Raw genomic sequence first — 12,461 nt, forward strand, 5'->3', positions numbered from 1 at the left:
CAGCAGCCATCAGGGCAGGGAAAGAGGAAGGGGTTCCCCGTAAAAATCCCTCTGGTGGAACCCCGCAGCTGCCCGCCTCGCGCTCCAGGAGTCCGACACATCATCCCCCTTCCAAATGTTGGAAATGATCTCCCGAACGTCATGGTTCTTGGTATTGTTCATTTATGGATTTCAGGATGGGTAGCTGGTGGTGGAGGGGAGGAAGAGTTTTGTTGGTGGCCTCAAGCAGTGAGACTTGGCAGTAAATTCCCCTAACTGAATACATACCCACCAGCACTGCCACAAAAAATTCTTCATCCTGCACCTTTTCCCTCCCTTCTTCATCCCTATCCCATTTCCCTTCTCTGGCCATCCCTGATCACTGAGATATTACTGGTGGCAGTCAGACATTGTTGCCACCAGGTCTGGTTGTCACCACAGTCTGGGTTTATGTCACTGCTGCAATTAATTTATTGCAAAACATTTTGGGAGGTAATTGATTCCACTTGTCGAGTGCTAAAATGGCAAAGAACCAACAGATATCTATATTTCTATTTATGTCTTCTATTTATGGCTGTATTTATGGCTCTGTGTGTGCTCAGGGTATAAAAATATTTGATAAATTTAATCTGTATTTATTCAATAACTTATCTGCTGAATAAAAATAATATTTTATATTAAAAAGTGGTTTTTCATGGTAGTTCAGAATGACAACAGACACAGAGAATGGGTTTGTGCTGCAGTAGCACTGAGAGATTTTGGCACAGATCAGATGTTTTCCTGTGCAGTGAGATGAGTAGGAGGGAGCAGAAGAGAACTTGCAGCCTAAGTAGATGAAAAGACACAATGAAGAGGCTGAAAGCAGTGAAGGGAGGTTCTGCAGGCACTGGTGGCAATGGAATGAGGTTTTTTAGACCTATGGGATGGTCTCTAGGGATTGTGGGAAATTGCAATTGCCTTTTTCCTCCCTGAGCTGCACAAGAAACAGAGCCTGGAACAGCTCACTGCTCAGGAGTTGGACTGGGTGATCCTTGTGTCCCTCAGGGTATTCCATGATCCTATAACTCTCTACTATTTTATCAAATTACTGCAATATTGCTTTTTTTTTGACATTTCTCCTATTTCATCCAGAGCTGAGCCAGGCTCTCAAACCTCTGCTTTGGTTTCTGCTGCAGGAAGTTTTAATTCTGCATTTTCTTTCACATTTGAATCAGGACAAACCCACGCAAGCATTCTAGTATTTCATTTTGACTGCACAGAAACCACTTTAAATCAGATCCACCTGCTGCAGGTGGACCCTGGGTTTCCTCCCCAAGGTGGGCCAGGTGAGTTGCTGGGTCCAAATGAATCAAGACCAGGTTGGGCAGGGCTTTGGGCCTTTCTGGGATAGCAGAAGGTGGCAGGGGATGGAATGGGATGGTCTTTGAGTTCCCTTCCATCCCAAAACATTCCACAATTCTGTGATTCTATGATTCTATGAAGTCTCCTCTTGTTGGGATGGATGAAAGTTTGACAAGAAAGTTTAACAGATATGTGTGCTTGGCAGAAAGATTTTTTTTTAATGTAGAATCTGCAGAAGGAATAGAAATGAAAGCAAGTTTTGATGTAGAAGAAAAGAATTGCTGAGCCAGTCTTACTGGATAACTAAGAAGGCTAAGGGTATGTTAGTTAGAAGGGGGTTTTATGGCTTAGAGCAAAGGATAAACCCACCACAAGATTTTTTTTTTACGAAGCAAAAAGGCTCCACGGGCAAAAAAGACTGCCGAGGTTGCAAGAAAAAATATCTCGGAATTTTCCACTGAAAGAAAACTGAAAAGCAATTCTAGCTTAAACTGTAACATGCTAACTTTTTGTGATTGGAGAACAGCAACGTGAATATGGTAATTACAATAGTTATGATAGGCTATAGGTAGAAGTGGAGGTATAGATTGGTTCTACTGTATTAAGATGCTCAGCAAAGAAAATCATATAATGCATTGTAACCAAAATTAAAAGGTCTTCAGGCTTGCCTGCAGCTGGAGCTGGCAGCTGTAGGCACAGGCTCTGTCACCCATGACCCTGGACTGCTGTAACATCTTGGATACAATAAACTGCATTTTTAAGAGCTGCCTGAATTCCTGCACCTCTCATGCAGGCTCTCACGTCCTCTGGTGCTCTTTGTTGAGTGTTCTGTGCCCTGTGGGTCACTGGGAGCCACTCCAACCATCCGTGGGTGCCCTTCTCATTCAGTTAGGAGCATCTGCCCCCATTTGTGGCAGCAGCTGTTTCGTTATGACCACTGAGCTCTTCTTGTGGGGCAGAGCCTGCCCAGGGAGGCACCTCCTGCTCTCCTCGCTCAGTAACCGCTGACCAGGAAATCGCAACCCGCTTCTTACTCCTGACCTACTTCTCTCCACAAACCTGCCCTCTGGGCCTGCCCTCACTTGTTTTTCAGGGAGAAAACCACCCTACATCTCTCCTCTCAGTCATCATTGCTTTGATATTGGGTTTGTAGCATCATCCTGGGCTAATGCTCCTGAACACCCCCCAGCTTGCCCTAAGAGTGGTCCTAACTGGATGGGTCATTATCCATAGCTAATTAGGAAAATACACAGATGGCTAATTAAGCAAGCCTCACCCATGGGTCATGAGGTTTTGCAGGCAGAGCTTTCAACTGCAAACCACACACCACTCAGGGAGGCATTGCTTGTACATGGGGTTTGTTTCCTCCTAATGGCATCATTCTTAGAGTGCAGCAGCTTGTAAATACAAGCCTGGTTACTTTTTGGGTGCTGGTTTTTGCTGCCAGCAATCTGTTAATTTGGGGGGTTGGAACTAGATGATCTTTAAGGTCCCTTCCAACATAAACTACCCTGTGTTCTATGAATCAGCAAACACAGCAAACAAATTTATGCTTCTTATAAACAGCACAGTCATATCAGCACCGAGAGCAAGTGCAATTCACAGCCTTTGCTGAAGGCTTTGCTTGGTTTGTTCCCTTTGCAGCAGTGGCCCTGGGTGCCCAGCTGGGCATCTCTGGCTGTGCAAAGGGGTTTGGAGCATCCTCCAGGGGCTGGGCTGTTTTACCAGGAGGAGAAGACACAGCTGGAGATGTAGCAGCAGTGCCAGTGTCTTCTTGTAACCTGCTGGGCTAAGCAGCCTCCAGTCACAGGTTGGTATCTGAGCCTCGTGGCCTTTCCTATTCCTTTTCTCTTCTGATTTCTTTTTCCTAACCTCCTATCTTTGTTTTTTTTTTTTTTTTTTGGTTTGTTTGTTTGTTTGTTTGTTTGTTTTGTTGGTTTTTAAAAATTTTTTTGTTTGTTTGTTTGGTTTGGTTTTTTTTTTGTTTTGTTTTTTGTTTTTTTGTTTTTTTCTCACTGGTCCCCTTGGCTGTGTGTTCTGGCAGCTGATCCTGGTGTGGCAGCTCCTGTGGGATGTTGGGTAGAGCACAGTGCAGTGACCCAGGACAGGTAGATGCCTCCTCCCAGACCTGTGCTGTGACCTGTGGATGTGTTAACCAGGAAATATCTCAGACCTCTTTGCACCCCTGACCACAGGCAGGTGCTCCTGGGAGTGTTCAAAGGGACTGCAGGTCACGACAACCTATTCCACAAAAGTCACTGCTTTGGAAAGCATTACAAAATTAAATATGTAAAGAATGCAAAGGTTGCAAGCTAAAAGGTTGAAAAAACCAAGAATTATCTGTTTGGTAAGGCAGAAGTTTAATGGCTGGAAAGCTGACATGGTTTATTGGGACTTTGATATTACAGGCAAAATTTTAACGCAATGAAAAATTTTCTGATTAGTCCAGAAATTGTCTGGAAGAGAAATTTTCTGGTCAGTCCTGTGGGGGTCTGTGGGTCGGTGCCAACATGATGGGTACAGACAATAGGATGAGTTTCTGTATCAGCTGCAGGTTCTGGAGATGGCCCAAGAGACCAGACCAGAAACCTGCTCGCATGCCACCATCACCTCCAAAACAGGAGATTTTCCTTGACCTTCCCTCTGAGGGTGGTGAGGCAGTGGCAGAGAGAAGCTGTGCCTGTTCCATCCCTGGAAGTGCCCAGGCCACTCTGGATGGGGCTTGGAGCAACCTGGGATAGTGGAAGGTGTCCCAGCCCATGGCAGAGGATGGAAAGAGATAATCCTTAATGTCCAACCCAAACCATTCTAAAATGCCACAACTTCCTTTTGTCTCCACCTCCTTCTCCCTTTTCCTTCTTTGATATTATTTTTAACCTTGTGCTCAAGAAGAATGAGTGGGGTGATTCTGCATTTTCTACAGCACTGTTGCAAGGCAGTGACAAAAAAAATCCCAAACCTGCTTAAAATGTTTGTGATTGTCTGGTACCAATCCAGCAGATTGATACCAGCAGAGCCAGAGGCATTGGTGGGGATGGGATGGGCTGGTGCTGGCTGTCAGGAGCTGAGAAGATGCCAGCCAGGCTCAGCACCAGACACAAACTACACTTTCTGCCTTTGCTGCTCACAAAGAGGAGTTCCAGCAGCTGGACTTCAGTGGTCCTCCTGGGTCCCTTCCAACTCAGGATATTTGAGCATTAAAAACATTTTTCATATTTTCTAATTATTCCCCATACTTCCAGGGCTAGATAGGGGCAGCAGGTTCAGGTCCTCAGCTCTTCAGAGAAATCCCTTCTCGCTTTTGGTGTAATTGTTTATTTATTCTTCCTTCAGAAAAGTGGCTCAGCTTTTCTACCTTTTTGTATAACTTCAATAAAAGATTAAAAATATGTTTGACGCTCTTTGGGGCTCACAGACTGAAAAAATGCTGTTTTCTGGGCACAGCTTTCCATGAGTGAGTAAAATCAGTACAAACCATCATGTTTCTGTTTATCTGCATTCTTAGTAAGCACATTATATGTGTATCATGACCAAGGTTTCCAGTTCTGGTAAACGAATAGAGATGATTTATCTCCTCTCTAACTTGACCCTATAATTTTTCGGGGTGGCTTTTTATTTTAGATGTCTGAAACTTGTGTTCTTGGCCCTCATTACAGCTGAATCTGCAGCACCTTTTAGAAGCATCTGCTTTCCATCTAGATTGCTTTGATAAGTGGCAATGATGAGCTCGTGATTATCTGCAAAAATCCAATTTCAAACTTTTCTTTCTGGTGGGTTTTACTAACAGGTTGCCAAGACACTGCTGCTCAGGTTTTGCAAACTGACAACGAAACTGAGATGGGGAGCAGTGCAGGACTGGAAACTTTTATGTTGGAGAGGGTTTTGCAGCAATTCCGCTCCCTCCCTCCAATGACAATATCGTTTAAGAGCATCAAATTAGCAGAAATTTGCACTGAAATTCTTGAAAACAAGGAGGAACAATCTTTACCTGTTGAAACTCAAACTGATAGGAGCTGTGCATGGGTCAAAGAGGAGCTCCACTCTATTTGGTGTCTCATTGTGATCATTATTGAGAGGAGAAGAATAAGAACAATGATGAGGTCACCCTTGTCAGGATGCATTGGTTTGAGATTATTCTGCACCTTTCCAACTAAACACAACAAGGAAGGAAATCAGGAAAGAAAATCTCTTGGCTCATGGTGCCAGGAGTTAGGAGAGGACTTGAAATAGGAAAGAAAACAGTCTTTGGCCCTGTAAATCCAGATTATTAATTAACCTATTAAATGTTTCTGCAGGAGCATATAGAACACCCAAGCAGCCTGTAGGTGTGAGCACAGAGTTGTCCAAATAAATAAAAGTGGTTCTGTCCTAAGGCTCAAATTTAGATGGATTGGTAAATGGTTCAACAAAAATCATGCTGGATTTTTGCAAGGGAGTGTGTCTTCACTAAGGCCAGGTTGGAGGGGGCTTGGAGCACCCAGGGGTAGTGGAAGGTGTCCCTGCCCATGGCAGGGGGTTGGAACTAAATGACCTTTAAGGTCCTTCCAACCCAAACCATTCCATGATGATGATGTGGGTCTGTGAAGTCTGTCAGCAGAATGCTGTTGGCTTTTCCATGCTCCAGCTGTGTCATCTCTTTCTGACCTGATTCTGTTTTTCCACCTCAGCATAGCTCTCTCAGCATTTTCCAGTCCCCACTACACATGTGCCAACTCCAGTAGTGGCACATGACTTTCAGGGAAGAAAGGGTTGGACTTTCTGTGATTTTAACTGTTGGAATTTCCTTCACTGATCTGCTAATTGCAGATCGTTTGACAAAACTTCTAGGAGTGGTAGGACATGAAAATATTATCTAAATGACAAGGAAGTCAGTTCTGTTTCAATCTTCCTGGACTGATATTTATATAAATCTTTGCAAACCTTTAAGGATGAGTGTTCCTCCATGTTTTTTGGTTTAGGGTTTTTTTGGGTAATTTTTTTAAAGTCCATTCTTGTTTGTGGGACAGTCAGCTGGGTTAAACTTCAGGACCTGCAGGAGACCTTAAGGAAGAATAACTGGAGATAAGGTCAGAAACTAAGTTAGGATCACACACACTCCTAGATTCCTCTGTTTAGGCAAAGTTACATTAATGTTTGAAGGTAACTGAAGGTGTGGACAGGAGTTCATTGCTGTGATTGCAGGTACTGTGGTCAGCCTGAGTTAATCAATGTTTCCTTGGCCCAGTGTTTATCTGCCAGGTCAGGGAATGGTGTGGCTGTGCTGTGGGTTTAGGTTACAGAGGCTGACCCACCTGGAGTAGGTTAGGGAGGATTTGGGCTCACTGGAACAGATGGAGGGAGTAATTCCCAGTAGTGAAATTTGGGATTATCACACCTGGATCTGGAGAAGATGCTTTCACCTGAGAGTGTTATATTAGTCTCCTTTGAGCCAATTCTAATAAGCTCTCAGAGGCTTATAGCACACCCAAGATAGCTCAGCTATCATTGGAGGCATAAAAATAAGCAGGATGGCTTCTGCTGCAGTGTTGGAAATGAAAAGGTTTAATAAAAGGCAAAATAACAAACAGAAAAAACCAAGCCAGGTGCAAGAGATCTTGTTCCTGGTAAAACATCTCACAAAAGCGATTAGCTTCTTTGTTCTCTTATTTTTCTACTAAATTGTCCAGGCAGGACTTTTTGGTTTCTGTCCAATTAGCTGCCCTTAAGTTTAAGGTGAAGTCTCCTGGGTCCTATGAGGTGGCTTTTCACATAATCAATGAGAGAAACTTCTGGGCTTCTTTCCTTTTTAGGGGGACAAAAGATAGTTTTGTCACTCTGTCAACAGAGGGCACATTCCTACATGAGAGGACCTTCCCTCTCGTTAGAGATTCTCAGCCTTGAGCTCTGTGCCTCTACAAGTTCTGCACTTGCTGTTGCATTTGCCGGCGCCCCAGCAGGGCCACACCTCCCTGAGACAGCAGCAAACAAAACATCCACATCTTCACCAGCCAGCCTTGCCCTCTGAACCACTGAACACGTTCACTGGGGCGCCTTTAACCCCAGTGTGCTTTAAATAAACCCACTGTGTCTGCTGTGCCAGCCAGCCACCCACGCAAGCTCCACCCAACCGCGGCTGAAGTGCTGCGTCAGGATGCTCCACATTTGAAGAGCTGAAAACGTGTTGGAAGGACATGAACGCGGAGAAGAATCACGACTGCAATCAGCCAGATGTGGTTAATTGCTTCAGTCACCCACCTGACTCTCGTGAGCTTCTCCCGGTGTTCCCAGGTGGTGTCTCTGCTCCATGGAAAATGGGCTGAAATGGGTTGGGCTGAGATTCACAGGAGATTTTGGAGTGGAGTTAAAGCTCAGCAGTGGAAATGCACTCGCTGTTTTAGGGGAGGGACTTTCTTTGCCCCCAAAGAAGTATTCAAAGTGTCGTGTTGAACCCATCTTTACGAATCCTTTTCCAATTGGATAATTAGGTGGATAACTCCGTAATTACCCAGCAGAAAATTCTTTTTTTTCTTGTCTGTTTTTAATGTGAATCTCTTTGATGCCACTTTATAAATAATATTCCTCCAGGTATCTCAGCTTCTCTATTGGTAAAATGGTGTTTTTCCTATTTTTTTTCCACATGGGCTTTACATTCTATTGCAGCAGAGGTAGATGTTGTCAAGCAAATTTGAAGATTTAACATCATGTAAATCTCTTTTATGGTCATGATAGAGTGATTTCTTGCCTTGTCAGGAACACTTCTTTAGAAAGAAAGGAGAATACCAAAGAGATTTTCACTGATATTTTTATTACACAAAGATAAATAAACATTACCTTAAAACTTAAAAAATACATATATTAGGATAATACATTATTATGTTTTCCACCAGCATAAATAGATTTACATAAATAGACATTTCAAAGTGTAAACTAAGGATGGGTAGAATTCCCATTGCTTTTCAGCCTGGCACATGAAGGTGTCTGGATTCTGAACTTGTGGAGTTCAAGATTTTGGGGGGAAACATTATTTTTTACCCAAGACACATAATTTTCAATATATTCTGATGTATCCTTGACAAATTTTATGGCTTGATTCAGCTTTTTGGAAGCCCCTTCCAGGCAAGGAAATTCTTTATGGCTCCTCACTCTTGCATCGCCAGCTCCCTTCAGGCCTGGTGCTGGACCAAGGGGGTGACACAGGTGCAGCCCACGGTGATTTTTTTCTTCTCCAGCCTGTAGGACTGCTGGCAGCCCCTCTGCTCCCTGCGCAGGACCAGGATCTCCTGCATGATGGGCACGGAGTTGAGGCTGTGGTCCAGGTGCCCCTCCGGAGTCACGCACCGCCTGTGGCGGCACTCGGCGTCCGCGATCAGCCGCGGGAAGCGGTCGTGGTCCTCGTCGATCCTGGGGGTTGGCAGGAAAGGGAAGGTTTGAATCCAAAGGCAAGACTGTCTGGATGAGTCTGGGCTCCCTGCTCGGGAACCTCTGCATCCAGGGGTGTATTGCTTATGGGGGGACAGCAGATTCTCCAAGCCTGCAGGTTTTTCCGAAATAAAATGTAAGTAACTAAATGCTGGATAGTTTGAAATGTATGGCTGCATGCAACTGCCTTTGCAAAGGACTGGCTTCAAGCTGGAGCTGACTTTGAAAGACTTATCAGAAATTATTTGAGCTTTCCAACCTGTTACTCCAACTAACAGGCCCCAAATTCTTCAGTTCCTACCCAAAACGTGAAACGTTGGTGTTAAACCACCATTGAATTTGGTGCGTTATTAACCCTCTGAGGTGTTTTTTAATGAAGTTTTACATAAAGAAAGCTTTAGAAGATAAAGCTTGCCTCAGTATATAAGTTAATTATTAAATTATAAAAATAGTTTGCTTTGCCTTCTGTATATTGCCTATGCCATATGGGGTTTTTTTGTGCTGCTTTCTGTACTGGTTCTCTTTCAAAGAGGATTATACAGACGTGGATACCCTCATATTTCCAAAATCTCTCAACTGTAAAGCACTGAAAATAGAGATTAAAGCATTTTTCTTGGCCAGGGCATCCAGGGTTTTTCCAGGCCATAGGGACAGGAATCATACCTGTAATCCCACGGAGCCAGTGAGCGGCTGCTGACATCTGGACTGGTTTTGGTGTCCTGGTTTGTGCTGCTGATGCTGAGGTTGACTCTGACAGTTTGGGGGAATTTTGAGTCTTTTTGGGTCAGGCATCCAGCAGATGCTTGCTTGAAGAGATTCTCTGGCTTGAGCCCAGGCTTGATCACCTTTCCCTGGGCAGGACTGCTGGCTGACAGCACGGCCAGCAGCACGAGGAGCAGGGGTCTGAGCTGGAAAGAATTGGTGCATTTAGGACACGAGACAGGTGTGACATCCATCCACAGTCAGCCTAACTGGTGGTTAAAGCCCCTGCTGCAGGTTGGAGTAATTATGGAGAAATGTGCCGTATGTCACACCCACTTTTGTTCTCGTTAACTGATTCTCACAGTGCTGACAGTTATATGTACACTCAGTTGTAAACTGGTTGTAATGTTAAATCACAGAAAATAATGTAATACAGAAGATAGCAGAAATGGTATAATAATAAGAAAGACACTCTAATTGAAAACTCATTGAGTTTTCAATGTATTTCTTGCCTCAGAAAATGCTGTGGGAGCTCCATGTCACTGATGTACAGTCTCATTGCTGCCCCATGAACATTCTCACATTTTAGTTTTTTAATTATTAATGATCTAAACAAGCATTTTAAAGGTGGGTGAAGATCCCTATTACATCTATTATGATTTAAATATGTCTCTGTCAAACTGGGGGAAAATAAACTCAAAATTTAAGTTCTTACCAGAGAAGCGCAAAAAGTTGGAGACATCTTCCTTCCTTCTCTTATTGCTTCTGATGCTTGTCCTGGGCTCTGCTGAGCTGAAGGTGTCTGGACACAACTGCTGCTGGACCTTTTATAAGGGTTTTTGGGGTGTGCTAAATAATTTGGAGTAGGTGTTTTTTCCCCCAACTGTGGTTTCTGACCATAACCTAAATTAAGAAGTGTATGTTCCATTAACACTGGTGGAATACACAATATATCTTAGCTCTGTAGATGATGTCATTCCATCAGCCATGTCACTCAAATGGTGAAAAACCCACAAATGTTGCAAATTTGTGGGTGCAAAGTATGTGATTTTAAATTGGGATGCCGCAGGTATCAAACCCAAATGTCGCTGGCACAGGTTTGGATCTGTTCACTCCTTGGCTGGTCTGATGTCTTTTCACCCCAGACTGGGCAGGTGTTGGACAGCTGGCCACTACCAAATTGCTCTCATATTCTTCCCATGGGCTGCAATTTTTCTTGATGTCTGAGGAGCAGTGTCCCTGCTCAAGCTCAATTCTCCTCTGAACTGGGCTATTCATGGTTATAGCTCAGGTGTGATATCTCAGTGTTGATCAGAGTGCTTGGTGATATCTCAGTGTTAATCAGAATGCTTGAGCTCCCAAAAGTCAGTCACACTCCACACAGGAAAAAAAAAAAAGAGTGAACTTTGTTTCGAGCTTGCCACCTTTGCATTTTGCTTTCATTTTCCTTCTCTCGTGCTATGTTTGTTCCTTAGGAAAGGAGTTTGGGAAGTGTGATGGATATAGTTAAATTTCCAGTTCCTAAGCTAGGGAGAAGAGAGAGGGGTTCCAGAAAAACTTTGTGAAGGCTGAGAGATGCAAACTGACATAAGACACAGGTAAACCAAGGGAGCTGTGGCTGCCCCTGGATCCCTGGAACTGTCCAAGGCCAGGCAGGACAGGCCTAGGAGACCTGGGATAGAGGAAGGTGTCCCCGCCCATGGCAGGAAGTGGAACTGGATTATATTTAAGGTCCCTTCCAACCCAAACCATTCTATGGTTCTAAAATTCTATAACATCAAGTTTATTCTCTGATTTTTTTTTTTTTTTTAGGAAACACTCCTATCATTTTGCTCTGACTGTGGGTTTTGAGTAGCTCAGGTGTTGCCCCATGAAGTGACTCTCAGTATACCAACCTTGAGCTGCTGATCAGAACATTTCCCAGGTCTAATTCTAGTGTGTTTTTTTAAATAAAAATGATATGGAGAAGGTGCAGATTTTTTAAAAATATTTGTTTAATATTTATATCTAAGTCCAAATTTTGCTCACCTTGTGCCATCCAAAGGAGGATGCAAATGAGGGTAGAATTTAGTTTGCGGGTTCTAGGATACCCGTGACCTACATCCGCTTGTTTAAAACATGTTGACGTTTCAGAAATTAAATGTATATTTCAGTTTCCCTCTTCAAGTTAGAGGTGTGCAGGTTAAAGGAAATGGTCCCCTCACAAGGGGTTTTCTCTAGTGCAATTTACTGAAATATCCTTTCAAAGTGGGTCAAAGAAGCAAAATACATTTTTGAAAGCTTACAAGGCAGCGGAAGGTCAGGTTCAAGCAGCCTGACCCTGAATTGTCTTTCTTAAATGCGTCAGTGGTTTGGATTACCTAAGTAAAGGTAAATAGTTTAGCATTTTGAACATGGCTGATGGACCACAACACTACAATGGCAAAAAAAAAATAATTTCCATGGTCTATATCAAGGCACGAACACGTGTGTTGGCAGCTGTCGTAGGCAAGATGTGAAGATCTGAGGAGAAAATGTGCCTCTTGAAATTTCTGATTCCAAGATTTTACCAAGTACCAAATAATTATTTTGTAATTCTTAATGCTCTGAAGTGAAAAAAAAAAAGAAAAAAAAGATTTTCCCCATGAGATTGGAAGTTACCCCAAAGGATTTGTTGTATTCTGACACATAGTTTTCTGTTAGCTAGAGATCTAGAAACTGGGACACTAAAAAAGGCTTACTGAAACAGCAAAAAAACCCCCAAACAACAACAACAAAAAAAGTTATCAAAAGCCTATTGAATATAAACCTACCCCTTCTCTTGGCTCTGGTGAAAGCTTTCTTGAGAGTAAGTTGCTATTTAAATACTTCACCTGGCTGAGATTCCTCATGCATCCAAATCTGGGTGTGCTGGCATTCGATGACACTTTCTCCCCTCAAAGAGGATCTCAGAATCACAGGATGGCTCTGCAGACCCAGCAGCACCCTCAGGAGCCAGGTGTCACCCTGTGGCATCTCCTCCTCAGCATCAGTGAAGTTGTACAGGATTCACTAAATTAAAA

The 12,461-nt window shown here is 43.4% G+C and overlaps 1 protein-coding gene across 1 annotated transcript; it reads right to left on the minus strand.

Moving 5' to 3' along the window:
- Nucleotides 1–8,462: 8,462 nt before the first annotated feature.
- On the minus strand, nt 8,463–10,162 carry IL17A (interleukin 17A). The gene is made up of 3 exons (XM_064415806.1): nt 10,136–10,162; nt 9,382–9,626; nt 8,463–8,700 (listed from the first exon to the last, which is right to left on the minus strand). The coding sequence occupies exons 1-3, from the start codon at nt 10,160–10,162 to the stop codon at nt 8,463–8,465; spliced, it is 510 nt and encodes a 169-aa protein (XP_064271876.1).
- Nucleotides 10,163–12,461: the final 2,299 nt, after the last annotated feature.

This window comes from Passer domesticus, chromosome 3, assembly GCF_036417665.1.
Source record: "Passer domesticus isolate bPasDom1 chromosome 3, bPasDom1.hap1, whole genome shotgun sequence".
In the NCBI taxonomy this organism is placed as follows: Eukaryota; Metazoa; Chordata; class Aves; order Passeriformes; family Passeridae; genus Passer; species Passer domesticus.